Here is a 22,510-nt window from a genome sequence, read left to right as displayed (position 1 = left end):
TTACTGATGTATCATGTATGTTATCTATGCTGTTAAAATATGTATCATATGGTAACATGTGCTTAACATAGTAACTTAATTATTTTTCGGACTTTATGCAGCCTGTGTACATCTCTATTTTGGGTTAGGGTTACGGTTATGAGTAAATGCTGATGAGTAAATGGTACCATTAATATAGATAGGTGTTGTAGAGCTGGGGGTTTCGTCATCTTTTGATCGTCATGAACGTCTGCAAAGTAATGCTTTGAGATCAATTATATGAATGAGGAAATGAAGCACAGTGTCATCGTCTTCAGACTCAGCAGAAGGCGATCCTGGGTTTTCACCTCACCAACTTTCTGGAATGTTTCCCCACCACTGTGTTCTGTTTTATGAAGTTGAAACCAGAGTCGCTCTTCTTCTCCTCTCCAGGTTCGTACCGTCTCAGCTAAGGCCTTGGGTGCGATGGTAAAGGGGATGGGTGAGACCTGCTTTGATGACCTGCTGCCGTGGCTCATGGAAACCCTGGCCTCTGAACAGAGCTCTGTAGATCGCTCCGGAGCTGCACAAGGTCAGTTCTTCTTCACTCTCTTGTTGTGTTGCTGGAGATTTGTGCCCAATATCATTTAACAACTGAGTCACTGAATGCTTTGTGTTGGTGTGTTCAGGTCTGGCTGAGGTGATGGCTGGACTGGGAGTGGAGAAGCTGGACAAGCTGATGCCAGATGTGGTGGCGACAGCCAGCAAGGTCGACATCGCTTCCCACGTCAGAGACGGCTACATCATGTTGTTTATCTACCTGCCCCTGACCTTTGGAGAGAGGTTCACTCCTTACGTTGGGCCAATCATCCCTTGCGTTCTCAAGGTAGTGGCAACTCAATTGTGGGCAAGAATCTGTTAGTATGTTTTTTCCAATTTAGCCCTGGGTTTTGATTTAATTCTTTTTAAGAGTGCCACTAAAGTCTTGGTATACATATGAAATGGTTTGTATTTATATAGCGCTTTTCTAGTATTGAGGACCACTCAAAGGCTATTGTGGCATTTAAAGGGAAAAAACATTTTGAGTTAAGTAATATTATTTAAGTCATAATATGACCTGCTCAATCTTTTGGCTCATCAGCACCACAATAAAAAGTGACCTAAGTATTAGGACTTTTTCTATTCATAAGAAAGAATAACACAAACTTTGGGGACTTTGTGTCTATGGTAGAGGAGGGAATGTTTGGTAGTGGTCCTTTGTAATTTGCAAAGGGTTTTGGGAGCTTCTCAACAATGAGATTGGTTCAAGATTTGGAATCTACAAGTAGTGAAACCCCAGCGAACACAGGTCCTCTCGGCTCGATAATTTCAATTATTGTAATATTATGACTTTTTTCTCTTTAAATTATGACTCGAAATTCCAATATAGCACTAATACTCATCATATTCATATTCCATCATAAAGATTTGACAACTTCTAAATTTCATTCTATGGACTTAGAAAATGTGTTAAATGTATCTTATCAGGAAACTGCCTTGTCACTGACCCAAGTACCTCAATCATTAAGCTGTGTATCATTCTGCAATCACACTTCACTGCAGCTCAGTATCTCTTTCTCTCTCTCTGTTCACTGCCAGGCCCTGGCTGATGAGAACGAATATGTGAGAGACACAGCACTGCGAGCGGGCCAGCGAGTCGTCAGCATGTATGCCGAGACCGCCATCCAACTGCTGCTTCCTGAGTTGGAACAGGGCCTGTTTGATGACCTGTGGAGAATCAGGTTAGATATGAAAACGTGGTCACACTTTGTTGATTGAATAAATGTCCCCTATATACTAACTAAATGTGTGTCCATGCTGCTGTTGGTGTGCAGGTTCAGCTCTGTGCAGCTGCTTGGAGATCTATTGTTCCATATCTCTGGAGTAACAGGAAAGATGACCACAGAGACGGCCTCCGAGGATGACAACTTTGGGACAGCAGCATCAAATAAAGTGAATAGATTTCCAACAACAAATCCGATATGTATTTATCCAGTTAATAAAAAACATAGTAATACTTACTTTCAAATGAGGGATTGTTGTGCTATATTGCTTCAATGCTGCATTGCTGACCTTTGAACTTCCCCCACAGGCCATCATTGGTGCTCTTGGCGGTGAGCGGCGTAACCGTGTCCTCTCTGGCCTCTATATGGGTCGTGTAGACACCCAGCTTGTGGTTCGACAGGCTTCCCTCCATGTGTGGAAGATCGTGGTGTCCAACACCCCCAGAACTCTTCGGGAGATCCTCCCAACCCTCTTCTCTCTCCTGCTGGGTTTCCTTGCCTCCACCTGCTCCGACAAGAGAACGGTATTATTCCTTTTCACTTCATAGCCTTTGTTTTTATGCTCCCTGGTTTGCAATTGTCAGTATTTGCTATGTTGTAGCCGTTAAACTAGCCCCCACTGATTCTGTGTCCATGTGGTTATAGATTGCTGCTCGGACATTGGGTGACCTGGTGAGGAAGCTGGGAGAGAAGATTCTCCCTGAGATCATTCCCATCCTAGAGGAGGGGCTGCGCTCTGACAAGAGCGATGAGAGGCAGGGCGTCTGCATCGGCCTCAGTGAGATCATGAAGTCCACCAGCAGAGATGCGGTGAGTCACACACATTTCTCTTCAACAAAGGCAAAGTGCTAAGTACAGTCTTTTTTAAAGAGAAATGAGTACCTATTTTTATGTGGCGTTAATTGTCGTCATTTTACTATTAAAGTCAATTCCTTTTTAGTTCAGAATCTAAATCTCATAAATCACAGAACAAATGAAATCTTAAACCAAGCCTCTGAGAACTGAAACGGAAATTAATTATTAACCTGTTGGTATTTGCACTGCAGGTACTTGTCTTCTCTGAATCACTGGTCCCAACAGTCAGGAAAGCTTTATGCGACCCACTGGAGGAGGTTCGAGAGGCTGCAGCCAAAACCTTCGAGCAGCTCCATGCAACCATTGGTCACCAGGCGCTGGATGACATCCTGCCTAGCCTGCTCAGACAGCTGGTGAGTGATCAAGGACACAAATTGTTTAAAATTTAGATTCCATAAAAAAAAAATCTGGTCTATAATACAGTGAATGTTTTTTCTCAGGATGATGAGGAGACGGCTGGCTTTGCTCTGGATGGTCTTAAGCAGGTCATGGCGGTGAAGAGTCGCTCTGTTCTGCCTTACTTGGTTCCAAAGGTAATGTTCACAGTCTGGTTTTCTTGTGTTAGTCCATATTATTGTGTCCAGATGACTGACTAAGGCCAATGTCCTCCCTCACCAGCTCACTGCTCCTCCTGTGAACACCCGTGTGCTGGCCTTCCTGTCCGCCGTGGCTGGCGATGCTCTGACACGCCACTTGGGCGTCATTCTGCCTGCTCTGCTCTCCTCCCTCAAAGGGAAGCTGGGAACAGAGGATGAAGCACAGGTAACACCTGCACCCACAAATTATTACATCCACCACTCCTGTTACACAGCCTTCTCGTTCTGTCCTCATGCTCGTAAAGAACTAACTATCACCCTGATGTATTATGTTTGCCTCAGGAGCTGTGCAATTGCCAAACAGTGATCCTGTCAGTGGAAGACGATGTGGGCCAGCGCATCATCATAGATGACCTGCTGGAGGCCACACGAGGTGCTGACCCCGGCCACAGACAGGCTTCCGTCACCATCCTCAATGCCTACTTTGCTCGTACCCGCCTGGACTACAGTTCCCACACACGCACTTTACTGTCCGGCCTCATCCGCCTTCTCAATGACTCTAACCCAGATGTCCTGACTCAGAGCTGGGACACCATCAACTCCATCACCAAGGTGTGTTGAAGTGGAAATGAAAAGTACCTGTACACAACTTCATCTTTGCATTGATGCAGAGATACCATATTCATATTTACACTTCATGGTGGAAATAAAGCAAAGAATTTAGTCCTGTATAGTCAAAGGGTAAATGTGGACACTATGTTGTTACTTTGTGTCTCACAGAAACTGGACGCGAGCAGCCAGCTGGCTCTAATCGATGACCTGCACCGAGACATTAGATCAGTAGCTGCAGATGTGAAGGGTCAGCATCTGCCTGGTTTCTGTTTACCCAAGAAGGTAAGACGGCTCCTCCTGACACACTCAACAATACATTAAAAAGTATGGTGACATCATTGCTGGTAGTTCTATGTTTTTGTCTACTAACAATCATGTGTTGGTTTTTACTACAACTTTGCTTTGGGCACCATTCTCGTTCAGTTATGTCACATATGCGATTACAATTCTCACTATAGAGATGATTCCACTTATCGGTTTTAATTCATCTGTTTAATTCTCTACTATCAATTCAACCAGACTAAGAATTATCAGGAGCCATGATCAATAACAAACTTGATCAACAATAGTTTTTGACTTTAAATTTTTTTTAAATTCCAAAAATTCAGTGGTTCCATTTTCACAATTGTGAGCAGTTTTTTGTCTCTCTGGTTTCAATGTTTTACGCAGCATTTCCCACAAAATTCTTTCAATCTATGGTGGTATTGGGGCTGTATGTACAGGTGTTCAAATACTCTCATGTGCAGCAGATTCAAAGTGATGGGTACAAAGACTAAAGATTGAAAAACTAGTTTTATCGTGATAGAGAGAAACTGTGCGAGGCTGAAACTATTTGGTCTAATTGTCTGCAAGGACAGTAGTAACTTTATAATGATGGTGCTAGTGCATGAGTGAGCATGCAGCAAATAGCACTGCACACAGCTATACAGTAGAATGCCGCATAGAAGCAAAACATCAAATAACAGATGTCTTATGTTATTATGAGTTATTGTTAAAGCTTTTTGGGATTCGTTATGAAACTGTGGTGGGGCTAATGATAATATGGCGGGCCACCACAGTCTAGATAAGTAATGTAAAACACTGTTATAGCAACTTTGGAAATGCAATTTGATGTCAGAATAAGCTTTTTAGACATGCAACAGAGTAATTAAGCAGTTAATCAAAATATAAACTGACAGATTAATGAATGAAAATGATATTCACTATTATGTTCTTCATCCTGTTTGTGTCCACAGGGCGTGACCTGTATCCTGCCTGTCCTCAGAGAAGGTGTCCTCACCGGCAGCCCTGAGCAGAAAGAAGAGGCAGCTAAAGCATTGGGAGGGATCATCAAACTGACGTCTCCTGAGGCGCTGAGGCCCTCTGTTGTCAACATAACTGGACCTCTCATTCGTATCTTGGGAGACCGGTTTGCCTCGACAGTGAAGACCGCTCTGCTGGAGACTCTCACCCTGCTGCTAGCAAAGGTCTGTGCCTACATCTCCCAATAGGACACCAAATATACAGTTGAATATACATCCATATCTTTCTTCATAAGGGAGTTTGATTTTGTCTTGATTCACATCTCTTGGCTCAAACCTTTGTTTTCCTCCTCCAGGTGGGCATCGCCCTGAAGCCCTTCCTCCCTCAGCTGCAGACCACCTTCCTGAAGGCCCTGCTGGACTCAAGCCGTGCGGTGAGGCTGAGGGCTGCCGAGGCTCTGGGCCAGCTCGTTTCTATCCACGCCAAGGTGGACCCACTGTTCACCGAGCAGCTGTCTGCCATCCGCAACGCAGAGGACGCTGGGGTCAGGTGAGATTCTAAGAACCTAGGTTGGAAAATATTCTCTATTTTTGGAAAGTAAATGATTTAGCTGAAAATGTGAATATCTAATGCCAATCTTGATTCCTGTTGAGGATGGGGGTTTTTACCTATTTAATATCAAAGTTTAATTTGATGTTGGATAACAAATGCATACATGAGAATGTGACAGTTGTGAGATTGTATAATTTCCACTACTACCACTTTACACGTCAAATGCCTCAAATCTGATGAGACATCCAGTGAAGAGGAATTGTAATGCCTAGTTCACACAACACCATTTGTGGCCAAATTTTCCAGTCACCAGTGAATTTTGCAAATCACAAGCAAAATCACCAGGTCAGAGAGAGTGATCAGTTTTCGAATAGCAACTGTGAAAGACATGATTCAAGGGGATCGTCGACACTGATAAATCACAACCAATCAGAGCGCAGACCCTGATGAAGGTACATGTAGTGGTGAGGGTGCAACCTGACATTTGCATATTGCTTTTATGAGAAGTACCAAAGAAATTAAATAAGTCGTAGGCTGAGTTTGAGTATGAGTTGAGCATTTCTCCTGGTGAAGGATGTGCAGTGTGTGAACCTCGCCCCCCCCCATCGCCTGTCCATAATGTAGTGTGAACTCACAATGAGTGCAAGACTCCTGATCACAACACCGCAAGTCTTGTAGTGTGAACCGTATAGTGATCTAACACCTTTGAAAGTCGTGTTGTGTGAACTTTGCATAAACACACAATGCTTCAGTTTAAGGTTTCAAGAAAGAAACGGTGCTCTGCAGGATGTGTGTATGAACGCCCCCATGTGTCAAACCACTGGGGGGGAAAAGTTCCAAATATGAAACAGAAAGGCTAATGTAAATAAGGGTAGTGGGATTTCTTAACCAGATGCCAATAAAATTGCCCGACATCAGCTTATCATCATTAAATAATAAGAAATGTCAATACAGAAATGATAAATGTATGTTTGGGTTTATTTAATAATAGTATCTCCAGTACATTATTTGTCCACCAGAGGGAACTGACAAATTCATTTTTCGACTCTCCTCAGTCATTGAACTTGAGCCTTCTTTAATAACTAAAACCTACAGGACTGTATTGTTTGTTTATGTTAGAACACAACCTCACCATATATATATATATTAATGTTTTCAAACATTAAAATTAATATGTACGTTTTAAAAAATCCATTACCGTCGGGGCCCCTCTTCTTCATAACAGCTGTTGTCATGCTAATTCCTGTGTTGTGCTCTTTGCCCCGTCACAGGGAGACTATGCTCCAAGCCTTGAGGTTTGTCATCCAGGGGGCCGGGTCAAAGGTGGACCCAACCATCCGCAAGAACATTACCACCACATTGCTAGGCATGCTGGGACATGATGAGGTATGACAGGAGGAGCAGATGTCTTGCAGCATTGAGTCGAACTGGGACTTTTTTTTGTACAGCTGTTGCAACGTGCCTGTTTCTGTTACCTCAGGGCCAGTGATGGTTATTGAATACTTGATACTGAATAATTAATTATAAAGTATATAAGTATAAACACGGAAGAAATTTTACAGAGAGATGTTCAGTGGTGTCCTTTTCTCTGTGATCAAAGTAGAAAAAAACGGAAGTCAGACAGAGGATGTGGTTTTCTGAAGGGCGGTTTTGAGCCTACATGTCAGTTTGAGAATATATGACACTGAACCTTGTTCTGTCTGGTGTGCGTGTGTAGGATGCAACTCGAATGGCGTCAGCAGGCTGTGTTGGTGAACTGTGTGCTTTCCTGTCAGAGGAGGAGCTGCGGAGTGTGTTACTTCAGCACATCTTAGGTTGGTATCTATAAGCCACATCATCACCTTCAGTCGTCCAGTAAACCAATAATGTGATGTATGTGTGTTTAGTGATGATTTGTTAATAGTTAGTATTGTTCTCAGTAACACTGACAGCTGTTTATTACCAATGACATGTTGCATAGACTGAACCTGCTTAGTTTCAAAAAGTAGTGTTCATCCATTTTTTTTTATATCTTTATTTAACAGGATATATTTTTGTCTAATACAACTATCAATAAAGCTTAACACGTCCGCTCTTCTATATTCAACAGTTTTTCAGTCTATTCACATTGAGTTGCTTCAAATGATGAAATAATTTATTTTTATTTCTATCTTTAGCGGACTTGTCTGGTGTGGACTGGATGGTGCGTCATGGTCGGAGCATGGCTCTGGCCATAGCTGTCAAGGCTGCTCCTGAGAAGCTGTGTGGGACAGAATACTTTGACACCGTTTCTGAAACCATTTTGAGCAACGCCACCGCTGACCGGGTGAGGGGGAAGTTTGAGTCTGGTCCTCCGGTCTTTGACAACACATTTCTCACATTAAGAAATTGATTTATGGTTTTAGGAATATGGTTAGTTATATGTTGTTGTTTTAGTCGAAGTGATGTGTTCAACAATTTACAGGCAGGATCCTTGTTACCACAGGTTACTAGGCAACCAACCGACTAAAGAAAGTCCCTTCCATCCAAGAGCTGTCCCAGCCCATAATCTATAATTAATCCTAAGCCATTAATCAAATGAGTAATAACGCTGGTAATCTATTTTCCTAAATAGATCCAACAGTTTATCTGAATCCACCTCAAATTGTAACGGATTCCTCTTTGGGTCATGCCCCACACTTCCAGCAAATTTAATGAAAACTGGTTCTGTAGTTTTCTAGTAGTCCTGACATTTTTTCATCAAGATTCTTGTATAATGCCAAAGCCCTATCTCGACATATCAAGATTCATGGAAATCCTGATAATAGTGTTTGCATAATGCTACTAACGACAAGACAAACAAATAAATGTAGAGGAAGACATAAACCATGAAGACGCAATTCATTACATTACATTACATGTCATTTAGCTGACGCTTTTATCCAAAGCGACTTACATTTTTAGAACACTCATCATTTTATGAGGGGCCATCTAGGGGTTCAGTATCTTGCCAAGGACACTTAGGCATGCAGATGGGATAGAGTGGGATTCGAACCGGCAACCTTCTTGTTGCAGAGCACCCGCTCTATCCCCTAGGCCACGCTCTCCCCCTAATTCATGAAGGCGATAGTTCCTTGCGTTTTACTTTTTCCTTAAATTGTACATCGACCTAGCGCTTTTCTCTTTCAATACATGTTTTCTGCTCTTCCAGATCCCCATTGCCACCAGTGGAATCAGAGCGATGGGATATCTGATGAGGCATCATCTCAGGACAGAGGGAGGCAGTAATATTTCCCAACGCATCATCACACAGTTAGTCAAGGTAAAGCAAGAACCGTTTCATTCAGCTGATCACAGGCTTCTCTTACTTCTACCTTTGTACATGCTAGGAAGTGAGTGTCATTTATAAACAATTTGCTGCACCCTTCATACTACGATATGGTCATTTGAATAATATTCTCTTTTGTCAATTGTTTTTCTCTTTACTGCTCTTTTACCAGGTTAGGAATGCTCATATGTTAATAGTATCATGTAGTTTTAATTCATAGATTTAAAAGTAACATGATTATATTTGACCTTATCTGCCAAAGAAAATACCAGTCCACTGAAATCCATGTATCCTTTCTATGAAGCCTTGTGAACTTGAGTCAGATATCGGTCATAATTTATTAATTACACAGAGTGTTTAGTTAAGTAAATCTTAATAGTAAGATAAAATAAGATAAAGCTTTATTGATCCCACCCCAGGGAAATCCACTTGTTACAGCAGCAGATAGTCAGCATGAGGTAGATAAGAGAATAAAAAAGGCAATAAAATGAAAATAAACAAATCTAATAAAAATGCAGAGAATATGTAACAATCACTTCTGTCGTGAACATTGTTGGTAGAGAAATGTACTACTAGAATGATTGCATGAAGATGTAAACTGTAAGTGAGTTGGTATAAAAAGATTTTGAAATAGACACTTATTGTGGGTGAATTTCACAATAAGTGGCATGCTTTTGGAATAATATATATATGGTATACGTTATACAGATAATGAAAATAGTGCATGTAATGGTGAGTAGTGTGTGTTGTGGTATTGAGAAACTGTGTAATAGCAGGTGCAACTAGCTACAACTCCTGAAGCGCCATCTTGTATCTTATTAGACTGATTGAGCAAGAAGATTTAATTTAAGACATGAAGCTATAAGAGTTTGAATGAATAAATACAGTGACGAGTACCTGCTTTCACAGTGTGTAATCTATGGAGGTTTTGTAATATGACGTCTGCTGTCTCTATGGCCACACAGTGTCTTCAGAATCAGTCCAGTGACATCAGACTGGTGTCAGAGCGGGTGCTGTGGTGGGTGTTCAAAGACCCGGCTACGCCCTCAGTGGAGGCCAGTATCATCAAGCCTGTGCTGAAGAGTCTGCTGGACAACACCAAGGACAAGAACACCAGCGTCAGAGCCCAGAGCGAACACACCATTGTCAACCTGCTACGACTTCGCCAGGGGGAGGAGACCATGCAGGTCAGACTGCACACCAGCTCTAATATAATTTATAAATGGAGAGGATGTACATTAGAAAAGACTGTTGTTCTAACTTTTTCTCTTCCCTCACTTCAGAGTATTACTGCCATTCTGGACTCTGCAAGTAACGACCTACTGTCTGACTGTCATCGCCGGTCTTTGAAGAAAATCGCCAGCATGCCAGACTCTAACGAAGAGATAGATGACACCATCCTAACATGATGGAGCAGGATTGAACCATGAAATGAAATCTGGAGAAATCAACAGAAGCTTGACTGACATGTAAAACAAGTCTCCACTGTTTAAGAGCCCCAGACACACTCACCACACGTGCCCATGTGTCCTTTCATGGACAAAGGCTGAAATGGGTCGCTTTTTGACTGGCTTCCCCCCAAAAGTTTTGTTTTTCTTTTCTTCCTCACATCATTGTGACAGTGGCATTTAAGCCCGATTTATAACTTTGTTCTTTTATCTCACACTGTGCAGGATACTCCCCTGTAATTAATTAAATTAGGAAGACACAAGGCCAAATTCTTTTTTTGATGTTTGTATTTTGCTAATTATTTTACCAATAATGATTGCAAGCAGTCAAGACATCACTGTAATGAAGTGACAACCCTATCTTTAGCTTTTATTTGGATTTTGTGTGAGAGTTGTTCAGGGTCAAAAGCAGCCTCTTGTTAGAGTACAAAAAAAACATGCTTACGTCTGTGAAACGGTTGTAAAAAGGCAATACAAAATAAAGAGATCTTGATTTCACAATGTGGTCTCATTGTATTTTCACAATTTTGTACAGTGTCTGTGCAACTGAGGATTCATAATAAAAAAAATGTGTGGGGGGGGTGTAAGGAAGTTTGGCACTTGAGTGTCCTTTTGACATGATCTTGTTTTTGGCTCTAAAAGCATCATCACCACAAGAAGTAAACATTGACAACTGTAGGAAAAAGGGTTTTCAAATTGTTACATTCCTTGGTCATATTCACAATATCCTATCATGTAGCCTTAATGTGATGAGGATGAAGTGAACTTACCTTATAATTGAGATGATGGTTATCAATGTGTGATGGATATAGTGCAAAATGAGATTTAGTCTAAGAATACATTACTTAAAAGTGACTACTACGACTTAACCTAAGAGAAGAAAACGTCACCTAAGACCAAACAAAGTATTTCTATCAGTATATGTTATTGTAAAGACGTGTGTCCTATAGTTGGGAATCAATGGGAGGATCCTGCCCTCCAGCAGCATGGGTGTGCTTCTTCAATGGGACGGCACGGCCGGGCTGTAGCCGGAGCCTGCGCAGTGACGCCGGGTCAGAGTTGGGTGCAGCTCCACCAGAGAAGGAAGCGGAGTTTCCGGCTGTTTGCAGCGGAGGGAGAGGATTGCTGACGCCGTGAAACCCCGAGAAAAATCACCGCCGGCTCGGGGGATAAGAGATTGTAGCATTTCTAGTGGTCGTTTTCTCTCGTATCGTTGGATTCTGGGGGGTTGGTGAGTTTTTATTTCCACGGGCCGAGGGGGTCGGGCAGGAACCGAGCTACGAAGCGGCACACGGCGGGAGTGAGCCACTAGCTACCGGCATGGCACGGGACTACGATTACCTCTTCAAGCTGCTCATCATCGGTGACAGCGGTAAGGCGACGCCGAGGATGCGGGACGGGAAGTAGGCCTCGTCCTGTTTTTGTATAGGGGGGGAAGCAAAAATACAATTTGAAGCCCCGTGTGTATCTGTCGGACACATTTACCACTATCGTATGTTAGTTTGATGAATGGAATTTATATGTGAAATGTACACATCCGCCATATTTCTGTGGCGGTGACAGGGCGGAGGTTGTGTGTCCGGGCATGGCAGCGATCAGGCCGGATATCGCCTCCAGAACACCAGCGTTTGAGTCGAAGAATTTCTCTTCCTGTGCCCATATCGAGTCATACATTTATTATTGCTACACAACAAAGACGCACTGGGAAATAAACCACTGTATGGGGGTCCCACGCTCTTTAATGTGGCCTCTTGTTTGTAACCCCTGCTAGCCTAGCTAGCTAGCTGGAAGGTGCGCTAACAGTACACTTTGGTTACAGGGCTAATGTGCACTAACGGTAGCTCCACTCAGAAGCTGGTGTTTTAATAAATTTGAGATCTACGTACACCAGCTAAAATGTATTTATTTATATCTCTAGTGCACAATAGTTAAGTAAATTTAATGAGATTACGTTAGCAAGATAGTTTTTGTTATTTAGCATGCTAGTGCTAGCTGCTTCACAGTGGAGGAATGCTGCACTGCAGCCTCTGGTTTTCATCTCTGCATCCAGTCTGTTCAAGTGTGGTGAAGTGACACTAATCAAATGCTCATTCACAACTGTAGTATAGTGAAGGTAAATAGATACGTGTGCTGACCTGCTGAGAGGCTACGTGCTTTGTGTTAACCTTAGCTGTGTTATGATGTTAAAGCCTGGTGTCCCAGGTATATTCATATTTAAGATCTGTCCACTCCTGCTAAGGAGTGCTCTTCTTCTATCTCCCCCATTAACATGCCTTTTTAACGCTGCTCCACCCTCAGTAGAAGTGGAGCCTCCTCATGCACGACCCCTTTGTGGGGAAATGATCATTGCATTCATTGACAGCCCTGATCCTGGCACTACCCCTTCAGCTGGCTGCTCACAGCAGAGGATCAGGCTGCACAGCAAGTCCTCCACTGCCACTCGCACACAGAGGCCAGTGTCCCGCCCAGCTGCATCGTGGAAACACAACTGTCTGCTGTGATGCACCAAGTTCATTTAGGAAAGATGTTCCCGACCCTGTAAACAGAAGGGCTGCTGAGAATCAACACATTCCACAGTCTGGATTACCCACGCTGCACTGAGGCTGGGTTTTATCACTTAGCCTCTGGCCTGTCACAGTAGGACATGCACATGACACATCTGCTCACAGAGAGCAGTCTGACACTAGATCGGTCATGACATGATATTTCGTCAAGCACCTAATCGAACACATAAGATGCCACTCCTCTGCAAAACCTATGGAGCACCATGAAGTTGCACAAGTTCCAGGCCACAAGGCTTGACAACGGAAATGAATAGTTCTTTCACTGTCAAGCTGGAGCTTTTATTTTCGGGATAGTTTTTGGAAAGATAGAATGAACGCAAGTTCAAAGTACAAAAATATGATCTCTCTCTCTCTCCTGCTTTGAAGCTTCCTGTATTGTTTGTTTGAACAAAAAACTGCAGCCAGGAGACCACAGGAACCTGAGAGCTTTTTATGTTGCAACCAATCAAACATGAGATGACAATATCACAATAGGTAGGCGAAGAAACAGGGCTCCACCCCAGGCTGGGCTGCAGAGTAACATCCTAACCTCCAGTTGTTACCTGACAACTGATCGGTCGAGGACACGGCACTCCTTTTCATCTGTCCTTTTTGAAATCACACTCCCCTTACCCCTCTGCTTTCCTCCTAACTAAAACCTATTTATCATGCTCGATAATTTTCGGGGAACTCTATTACTTCTTTCATTTAGTTGTCATGCGTGTGTGGACATTAGCCTTAGAAGTTGCTGCGGTTACATCTTTAAAAGCAATGATTAAGCTTATGTCAGCACAGTCAAGATGCTTTAAATGAACACTAAAGGTGCTGCCTTGTTAACCTCAAATCCATCATCCTGAAAAATGTTGTCTTAATAAAGCACAAAATCTGTGGGTACACAAGGATTACAGCAAATGTTCAGGTTGACATCTTGTTTTGGTTTACAGTCATCACATGGTGGTAATCTCAGTTAACTAGGATATAATTAGAAACTAAATTTAAGCCATATGGGAATTTTCTCTTGTGAGGTGCATAAAACCTTCCAAACACTCAGCAAATTTGTTATTATACAATTGCAATATTTTGTTTAAGTCAAATTTAAAATATCATAAAGAATGCCCCCTTGTTTTTTTGGAAATCTGTGGTTCTCTTTACCTCATCCTGTGATTGTGTTTCCTCCTCAGGCGTGGGGAAGAGCAGTCTCCTCCTGCGATTTGCAGACAACACATTTTCAGGTGTGTGGTTCTTCTACCTCAGCATATTTGAAAGACTTCTCGCTCTAAATTTGTGGCTTCAGTAACTTGATTTTGTGTTTGTATGCCTGTTTACAGGTAGCTACATCACCACAATTGGGGTGGATTTTAAGATCCGAACAGTGGAGATCAATGGGGAGAAGGTGAAGCTACAGATCTGGGATACAGCAGGGCAGGAGCGCTTTCGCACCATCACATCCACGTAAGTAAATTCATACTCAAACCTACAAACACACAGACCTTTTACGTGAGGCTGTTCGTTTTCTTTTCAACAATTGAATCTGAAACTATGAATGTGTCTTTGTGGTCCTCAGACAAGGTATTATATTTGAGGAAGCAGTTTTTAGACAACTAGGATAAGTTGGCGCTTCTCTGTGAAACCGGGTGGAATTTCCCGCAGATCCTAATTACAGATGTGAGAAGGAGGCTCCTGGTCTCAGGCTGTAGTGCTACATGACGGCAGTGGCTGGGTGGATTTACCCTCTAATGCTTGAAGTATGTGTCACACTTTTGTCCAGTGTTGAATCGTAGCCTTGTGTTTTCTGTGGCAGGTGAACGCAACATGTTGGGCCTTTTTTCACTGTGTTTTAAAAACAACCACAAAGTAAACTGTAAGGACTGTTTGTGTCCTAATAACTTCTGATTGGAGTAACTGTTTATTAACGTCTAAGGTGAGCGCAGGCCTGCGGAGGAGGACATGGTCTGTGGACCAAGTTCTTGTTCTGACTGTTAGCATACTGCATCGCCTCCATTGACAGCTACAGAATGCTGATCACCTGTTGATTTAAATTGTATTTATAGTGAATGTAATGCATGTGGAAAGTAGATAAGATGGATGGTTCATGAGATGTGCATTACAGATACAGACAGACAAGACTTGGTTGCTTTCTAATGCTGGAATTCAGATTTAATCAACTCCCATTACTTTTGTTTCGTGTTGCTACACAAAGGTGTCCACTCATCCCACACATATAAAACATGAGGCCTGTGACCGCATAGTGTTGTTATATTTAATTCACTATCTATTCACTTTGGTGAGTCACAGCACAACTCAAACGCACTGTCGTCCACCGGCTCCACTTCAATGGAAACACTTTCGCTGTTAGGCGAGAATTGAAAACATACACTACATTGTTCACCTCGACTCCTGCAGTTCACAGCATGATGCTAATGAATGAAATTGGATTACATCACATTCGTGTAAGGTTGTAATGGGTCACTGGAAGATGCAGAAGCAATTAGCTTCCCACTGACTGGGTCTAGATCTCTGGCCAAGAAAAGGCATTCAGTGCAACATGAATGAAGTTTTAAATATAACAAATATTTTTTCAGGGAAACATCTCTGTCCTGCTGCTTTATGATTGACATATCTTCAAGCTGTCATGACTCCTCCTTATTATTATGAAAGTAATCATAATAATTTTTAGGACTTTTTCACTGAATCAGCTGTATATCAAAATGACAGCCATGAAAGTAATGTTATTGAATCAAAGCGTAAGTGTCGACTGTCAAATCAAAACACTGTTTGACCTTGACTGGAGCAGACAGACATATAAAAACATCATTGTCCAAACCTTGCGAGGTTTGTCCTGAACAAGACCGAGACACATGTTTGAGAGTTTCTGTGACGTACACTGCTGCAGTGAGGACGATCAGGGCACCAGAGGCATCCAGAGAGCTTGAAAGTCTGCAGTGCTGATGCTCTAGCTCCTGGGGAGTATGACTCACCTGTCGGTTGTTCTATAGGAATCCCTCCACCAAGCAGGTGGCCTAGTTAGGCTGATAGAAGACTGGTAGGCTGCTGAAGTAGAGTGGCGTGGTGCCTCATTAGGTCCTTAATGAATTTCACTGGAGCTGGATCGTGGGCTGAGACCTGCTCAATCCACTAAGGAGGCCCGGAGTGACCTCTAAACATTAATGTAGTAACCGAATATTTTCTGGATAAAAATATAATGGACTTTATGGGGCTTCAGACTCCCTCTCTGTGTGTGCTGTGATCTGAGCTTGTCTGTCTATTAACTCACCTTCCAATCCTGCATTCATGTGAATGTTAGTGCACGACTCCCCTTTCCGTGAAACAGTTCCTCATGCTTATTAAGCGAGTATGCTCCAGCTCTGATCAGCATGATGTAAACTTAACATCATGCTGATATTCTAATTTCACCCCTCTTCTGGCTGTGATGTTGTTTCAGAGACACAAGCACTGTTTACACTCCTGCCACTTGTTCACTACAGTGCTGTTGAGCCAGAAACAATGTGGGCGCCCCTAGAATGTCTGGTCTACACACAGCACAGCTATGCTAACCGTACTACCTCGCTAACTAGCTGCTAGCTGCCATGCGGATCAGTGTGTTTAAATAAAAAAAAAAATAAAGGATATTTACTGGCTGATGCATCTCATCAATATGCTCAAACACTGACAGGACAACCAATATGTGAATGAGACGTAATTCAGTTGTGCTTCTTGTTGTGTGTTTAGGAGCTGCTTTCACAAGTGGTCAGCTCTAAGAACAGATGTGAACACACTAGGGACACGTAGAGGAATCATACAACATCCAGTCACTCGCGCTTGGAGGTGGTCTGGGGGTCTTATTATTTTCACTTTGTGAATGCTAATACATCGTGGGCCACATATGAAAGTCTTCTCTGCTGATGTCCTCTTACGTTGCCACAGTTTCACAACAAATTAAAATTGTAAATGTCTCCGCGTGTACATTTATTTGCTGCCACCTTCACAATATCAGCACTGACCACCAAATATAGATTTTTCTACCATTTTTAAATAAGTAAAATCTTATCCCATTGCACAGATGTGAGCAGAACATCGATTCCCTCAACCCCTGCTTGCCCCACTCCCCCTTTCTCTATTCTCACTCACTCACATACATGCACATTGACAACATGACCTGCTTGCCAGAGTCAGCCGGAATAAAAACATAATTTAGTTTAAACAGAAATGACTCTGGGAGGTGAGATCTGATCAAAAGGTCAGAGGATATGCAAGTGGGGGAGCATTATAATTCCAAGCTGTGAATCCAGAGTCCACTTCACTCATCTCGCTTTCTGAAACAGGGCTCAGGTCACAGTATTAAACCCATAGGGCATCATGGTGCTCTGTTGGTGGATGATTTCTGAGTGAGAAGTCTGGTTTATTAACATTTTATTACCCTGTTAGTGCTGTTTTACTACAGAAATGGTGACTGCTTGGGGCCCATGTGCCTGTGGTGAGTGTTTATGAGTCTATTCATTTGCCCTTTACACACACACACACAACCCTCCGTCCCTGCTGTCTGGTTGCTCATTACTGCTGAACATTGACGACAACACCATATCCCTACGCTGTCACGTCAGGCAGCAACACACTAAAACACACACACACACACACACACACACACACACACACACACACACACACACACACACACACACACACACACACTGTTGGCCTGACGAAAGGTTCTTTGTGTTTGCTCGGTCTCCTTGCAGCTACATTAGGGATGCTCTCTTTCTGGGACCTGGCCACAGGTTTACAGTTCAACTGTCTGTTTGTCTTTCTCTGGTTGACTTGTTGTCTTTGTCAAGCAGACACACACTCTGTATTGTGTACTTCAGTTATGCATTATTGAAGCTATCATTTCAATTGACTTACTTTGAAAGAACAGTCCATTGACTCTGGACAATAAGACATTTCTGTTATTCTGCTGCAGTTGCTTCAGACTCAGGTCGTTTTAAGTAACGCCATCATCAGTTTGAGTTGTCGGGTATCTTCATTACAGTTTTAAGATGATGTGTCATCCTAACTGAGTTTTGTCTCCTCCTGCTGGACGTCTACATGCGTCACCTCAGTGGTAGCGAACCTTTATGTCAGATTAAAAACCCCACAGACTTGACACCAACATCAACTCAAGTCCCCCCCCCCATATAGTCCAGAACTCATGGACCAAAAGTGTCCACTGAAATAGATCTTGAAGTTGCTGTCATTTAACTACTGATGATACAAAAGTGTATATATATATGGATTATTACACAGTATTTTTTCCATGCAGTTTCGCTGAATGATTTGTTAAGTTTGTTAATTATATTACCCGTCATCAACTTCTTATCCATTGACTTTAGCTAACTATCTGCCATTTGCTCTATGTTACGTTCACTCTATTAATTTTTATCCATTACTTTGAGATATTTCCAACTATTTATTTTCCAGCTATTTATCGTATTTATTACTTCTTTAAGCTATTTAGCAATACATTTCAACTTTTATCTAACAACCTTAACCAATCCTTTATTGCATTTGGTTTTTGTTATCTGTTACTTTAATCTATTTAAAAAAATGTACTATTACTTACTAAACTTGCAGTTTTCACATCTCTTCTAGTTTGCTCACTAGTTTTCATTTACTCATAATTTTGTGACACAGTACATACGTGGATATGTGGCTGTTTAATACTTAATGTTAAAGGTTGACTGTGTCTATCTCTCTGCTGTGTTCAGATACTACAGGGGAACACATGGGGTCATAGTGGTATACGACGTCACGAGTGCAGAGTCCTTTGTCAACGTCAAACGATGGTTACATGAAATCAACCAGAACTGTGACGATGTGTGTCGAATATTAGGTGAGTGCTCTTATTTAGTGTTTAAACCACCTTGGCTTTCTTTGCTTAAAAATAGAATCTCTTTTTGTGTTGACTAAAGAGTTTTCCTGCTGCGTCATCCTGGCAATATTTTCTATTTTCAGTGGGAAACAAGAACGACGACCCTAACTCGAAGGTGGTCGAGACGACTGACGCGCAGAAGTTTGCTGAGCAGATGGGAATCAACCTGTTTGAGACGAGTGCAAAAGAGAACATCAACGTTGAAGAGGTAAATGACTGTTGGTGTCGTCACTGGCTCAGACTGCAGTGTTTGTGTGAAATGGTTTCTGTGACATGCCTGATGTGTAGAGCAGCTCGGAGGAAGGCTTGAGTTCAGCAGTGTGTCTGCATCCACTGATTCCTGCTGATCAGAAGTTTGTCTCAGTTTTCTAAACGTGCCGTGGTTTATTGTACAAACCATTTCTTTAACCCTCTGAACCCCTAAACCCAATGGAGGGTTTAACCCTGATAAGGTTTATCACAGTTGGGTTCTGTGAAAACAGAAAATATCATCGGACTTTCAAATTTCCAACAGTCCTTGAACAAATAATGAAATCCAAGATAGAGTTTGTGACATTTTAGAATCCCTTAATTTGAGATCCCTCTCTGCACCAATGAGATCCTGTAAAAACATTAAAACAAAAGCAGTTATGTGACTGTAAAGTGAACATTTTAATATGGGTAACTCTTGAGGGCACTTTTATTGATCTACTGATATTTTTCGAAGTTCTTTTTAATAAGTTATGGCATTATAACTTATTTATTTATGCTTTTTTAGTTGGTGACAGGGTTTTGCAGTTTCAATAGAGTTGCAGGATGCTGTAAAAACCATGGGGGTTCAGAGGGTTAAAAAAACTGTTTTGGGGAAATTCTTGGGAAATACACTTTGCAATTAACAATAATGTTCATTATCAATTAACCCTAATTTTCTGATCTATCAAAACATTTAAAATTGCATTCTAACGTTCTCAATTTTCCAACTCCCAACTCGGTGTGTTTATAACTGTGTATTACATAGTAATAATACACTGATAGGAAAATCCAAACTCTGGAGTTGTAGATCAGATACATTATATTATTACCGTCTAGTGAAGAAAACTTTTAATATCTGTTTTTCGCAAACTGCTGTGTGTGATGTGGCTGATGTGACTAACTGCTGCACTCACGTTTGTGTTTCTCCTGCAGATGTTCAACTGCATCACAGAGCTAGTGCTAAGAGCCAAAAAGGAGGTGATGGCCAAGCAGCAGCAACAGCAACAGAACGACGTGGTCAAACTCACCCGGAACAGTAAACGAAAGAAAAAGTGCTGCTAGCAAACTCAAAGCCATCGTCAAAACGGCGGCGGCGGCATCCTCTTCACACACACATGCACACACAATGGGACTCAGAGCATCTAAATTAAAGAGCAGATTAAGATTTAATAAGTATACAGTGAAAGAATTAAAAAAATAAATGGAAAACATGTCCCCTTTGGACAGACTAATCACGAAGACTTTAAAATAATGTACAGATTTTATCAGATGTCAGATCAAGTTTTATTTGGAATTCAGCAGATGGGCACTATTGACCTGAGGTCCTCCTTTCTTAAAGGATCTGCAAGCTGACAACTGACTGCCATAACTCCCAGATTTATACCCACATAATCTGCATATTCCTCCATCAGTATCTCATCTCTCCTTCTCATTCCACTGCACATGGGACATTCGGAGTCGGCTCAGACTCTGTGCCAGAGGAGAAGGAGGGCTCACCTCGTTTGGATTTATTTGTTTCTTTCTAGTTTTATTTTTTGGGGGAGGGACAGGGGGCTGTCTGATTGGTCAGGAGATGGTCTTTGGATCAAGCGTCTGAGTTAAAGGGGAGCTTGCACCACCTCTCCACAGTTTCTGCAATTCAGACACCTGTGTTACCTCGGCTCATTCTGGCTGATCACAAACTGCTAGATTTTGTCTCATTTGACCTGATGGGAAAAAAAAAAATAACATGGATGATGATGATTGGTAGCCAACCTTTAGCAACTAATCTGATGGACAGACCTGGGGACTTCTCGTGTTTTTATTTTTCTTTGTCTCTGTTTTGCCAAGCTTCCCGCCCTCTCCCCTCTAACCTCTAGTAGTGCTGAGCCAAGAATAATTGATTTTAATTTCATTCCTGTTTGTCTTTTTGTTAAAGTGCAGCAGAGCAGATGATCCGCTGGCTGAGCTCTCAGATGTTCAGCTCGGACAGCAGCGGTCACTGCAGTCTTACTTCGCTTTCAATGTTTGCTTTTAAACCCTTTCCTTCATCTTTTTTTTTTTTTTTTTTTGTTAAAGAATGATACTGCCAATATAGTAAAGAAAATATATATATATATATCGGGATCTCAGTGGCGCCTCTCATTGGACTGTTGCCATAGTGGCCCCTGGTCACCCGAGAGGCAGGGTGAATCAGGGTCTGATTGGGCCATGTTGAGTCCTCAGGAAGCGCTCAGGGCCAAGCCCCCTCCCACCCTCCACCTCTCTAGATATAAATGTCTGCAGCCACCAGCCTTCTCCCCCCACGACACTCACATATCAGCACCTCTCACAGCGATGGACTCTCGCCTGTATCTGGTCACTGACGGGGCACGAGGAGGCTCTTACTCTGGAAACCGGCTTCTGGGAGTCACGCCGGTGACCGTTGATCCACAGCAAACTTGTTGGGCCTTGATTTTTGAGCATGTAACACTTTGTTTTAAGAGGTATTTAAAGCCTGAAATACATTTAGACTGTGAAGGATTTACTTTGTTTCCTCAGCTTGCAGAATTTTCTTAACCGTTAACTGATGTTAAAAGTCTGATGTCATGTTATATGTGTTCTGCTCTTCTGTCACAACCCCCTGCTACCTGTTCCAGCAGACAAGGTTTTCTGCATCCATGTTGAGAGTGTGACAGACAGTGGGACGGTTGATTTAAGAACAATTGGGGATGAACTGCAGCACTGGATCTCAGTGTGTTGGGCCCTGAGCTTTTCTCCCTCTCCACATGCACCACCAGGGTTTGTCACAGAGGCATCAAACAAACTGACATATTTTTCTATTTTGAATTGGGAGAGTAACAAATGAAAAGACCTGCACACACTGGCTAAGAATCTGTTGGATATGTTTAGTTGTCATTGTCTCGGCAGACTCTGGCAGGCGGTGTGGGAGCCTGATAAACGGCAAGAGGTCACTGTGACCTCCGTGGCCCAGAGATGGTGTCAAATCTCACACTTTATGATTTCTATTCATTACGAGTATGTGTGTATATATAAATATATTTGTGTGTTTATATTCAATATAGAACATACACACATAATTAGCACACCAAACTGTGCATGTGTGAACATGCCCTGTGTTCTATGTTGAATCACACCTGTCAGCTGTGGTTTGCTGTACACTGGAGAAAAAGAGATGTACTATTCATTTTTCCCGACATGAATTTAATCAGTAATAAACGTTTTAAAAGAATAAATATTTGATGCATAATGACTTATCTCATTTGTCTGTGATTTGATGCTTGGTCTTAACTCTTATTTTGAACCTGTCTTTTTATTTTGATCTTTCTGTGAATAAAGTTTTATGGGAGGAAGTGTGCATTGGTCTTTGGGAACCCTCTAATAATCTGCAAAAAGACAACTTTCTTTTTTCTGTTTCAAACAGGAAATCAATCATTTTGAATTCAGAGAGGAAGTAAAGATGCAACTAGACAAAGTAATGACAGGGTCGTTCAGGGTAATAACTCACTATCTAGTTATTAATAATCAGTCAAGCAAATG

General features: G+C 42.1%; 2 protein-coding genes across 3 annotated transcripts in view; both read left to right on the top strand.

Annotated features, from left to right (window-relative positions):
• Positions 1 to 10,813, top strand: part of gcn1 (GCN1 activator of EIF2AK4) — a 32,093-nt gene extending 21,280 nt beyond the window's left edge. Inside the window, exons 39-57 of the mRNA XM_062384751.1 lie at positions 412 to 550; positions 648 to 844; positions 1,597 to 1,739; positions 1,833 to 1,950; positions 2,090 to 2,305; positions 2,427 to 2,591; positions 2,828 to 2,989; positions 3,077 to 3,169; positions 3,255 to 3,398; positions 3,515 to 3,784; positions 3,953 to 4,066; positions 5,020 to 5,250; positions 5,382 to 5,575; positions 6,850 to 6,964; positions 7,296 to 7,392; positions 7,735 to 7,883; positions 8,748 to 8,858; positions 9,830 to 10,051; positions 10,148 to 10,813. Of these exons, the coding sequence (XP_062240735.1) occupies positions 412 to 550; positions 648 to 844; positions 1,597 to 1,739; positions 1,833 to 1,950; positions 2,090 to 2,305; positions 2,427 to 2,591; positions 2,828 to 2,989; positions 3,077 to 3,169; positions 3,255 to 3,398; positions 3,515 to 3,784; positions 3,953 to 4,066; positions 5,020 to 5,250; positions 5,382 to 5,575; positions 6,850 to 6,964; positions 7,296 to 7,392; positions 7,735 to 7,883; positions 8,748 to 8,858; positions 9,830 to 10,051; positions 10,148 to 10,273 (3,006 nt within the window). The 3' untranslated portion in view covers positions 10,274 to 10,813. The remainder of the gene's footprint in view (positions 1 to 411; positions 551 to 647; positions 845 to 1,596; positions 1,740 to 1,832; positions 1,951 to 2,089; positions 2,306 to 2,426; positions 2,592 to 2,827; positions 2,990 to 3,076; positions 3,170 to 3,254; positions 3,399 to 3,514; positions 3,785 to 3,952; positions 4,067 to 5,019; positions 5,251 to 5,381; positions 5,576 to 6,849; positions 6,965 to 7,295; positions 7,393 to 7,734; positions 7,884 to 8,747; positions 8,859 to 9,829; positions 10,052 to 10,147) is intronic.
• A 541-nt stretch (positions 10,814 to 11,354) lies between these two features.
• On the top strand, positions 11,355 to 22,323 carry rab35b (RAB35, member RAS oncogene family b). Of its 2 annotated transcripts, XM_062384749.1 has the most exons (6): positions 11,358 to 11,684; positions 14,037 to 14,087; positions 14,184 to 14,307; positions 18,597 to 18,721; positions 18,844 to 18,968; positions 19,925 to 22,323. In XM_062384749.1, the coding sequence occupies exons 1-6, from the start codon at positions 11,633 to 11,635 to the stop codon at positions 20,051 to 20,053; spliced, it is 606 nt and encodes a 201-aa protein (XP_062240733.1). In that variant the 5' UTR covers positions 11,358 to 11,632; the 3' UTR covers positions 20,054 to 22,323. The 2 variants fall into 2 exon arrangements, with proteins under 2 accessions (XP_062240734.1, XP_062240733.1); XM_062384750.1 differs by lacking the exon at positions 18,844 to 18,968 and having other exon boundaries at positions 11,355 to 11,684; positions 19,925 to 20,031.
• The last annotated feature ends 187 nt before the right edge of the window (positions 22,324 to 22,510 follow it).

This window comes from Platichthys flesus, chromosome 3 (genome assembly GCF_949316205.1).
Source record: "Platichthys flesus chromosome 3, fPlaFle2.1, whole genome shotgun sequence".
Classification (NCBI taxonomy): Eukaryota; Metazoa; Chordata; class Actinopteri; order Pleuronectiformes; family Pleuronectidae; genus Platichthys; species Platichthys flesus.
The sequence above is the reverse complement of the archived record's forward strand: the minus strand, read 5'-3'. Positions and strand labels throughout refer to the sequence as shown.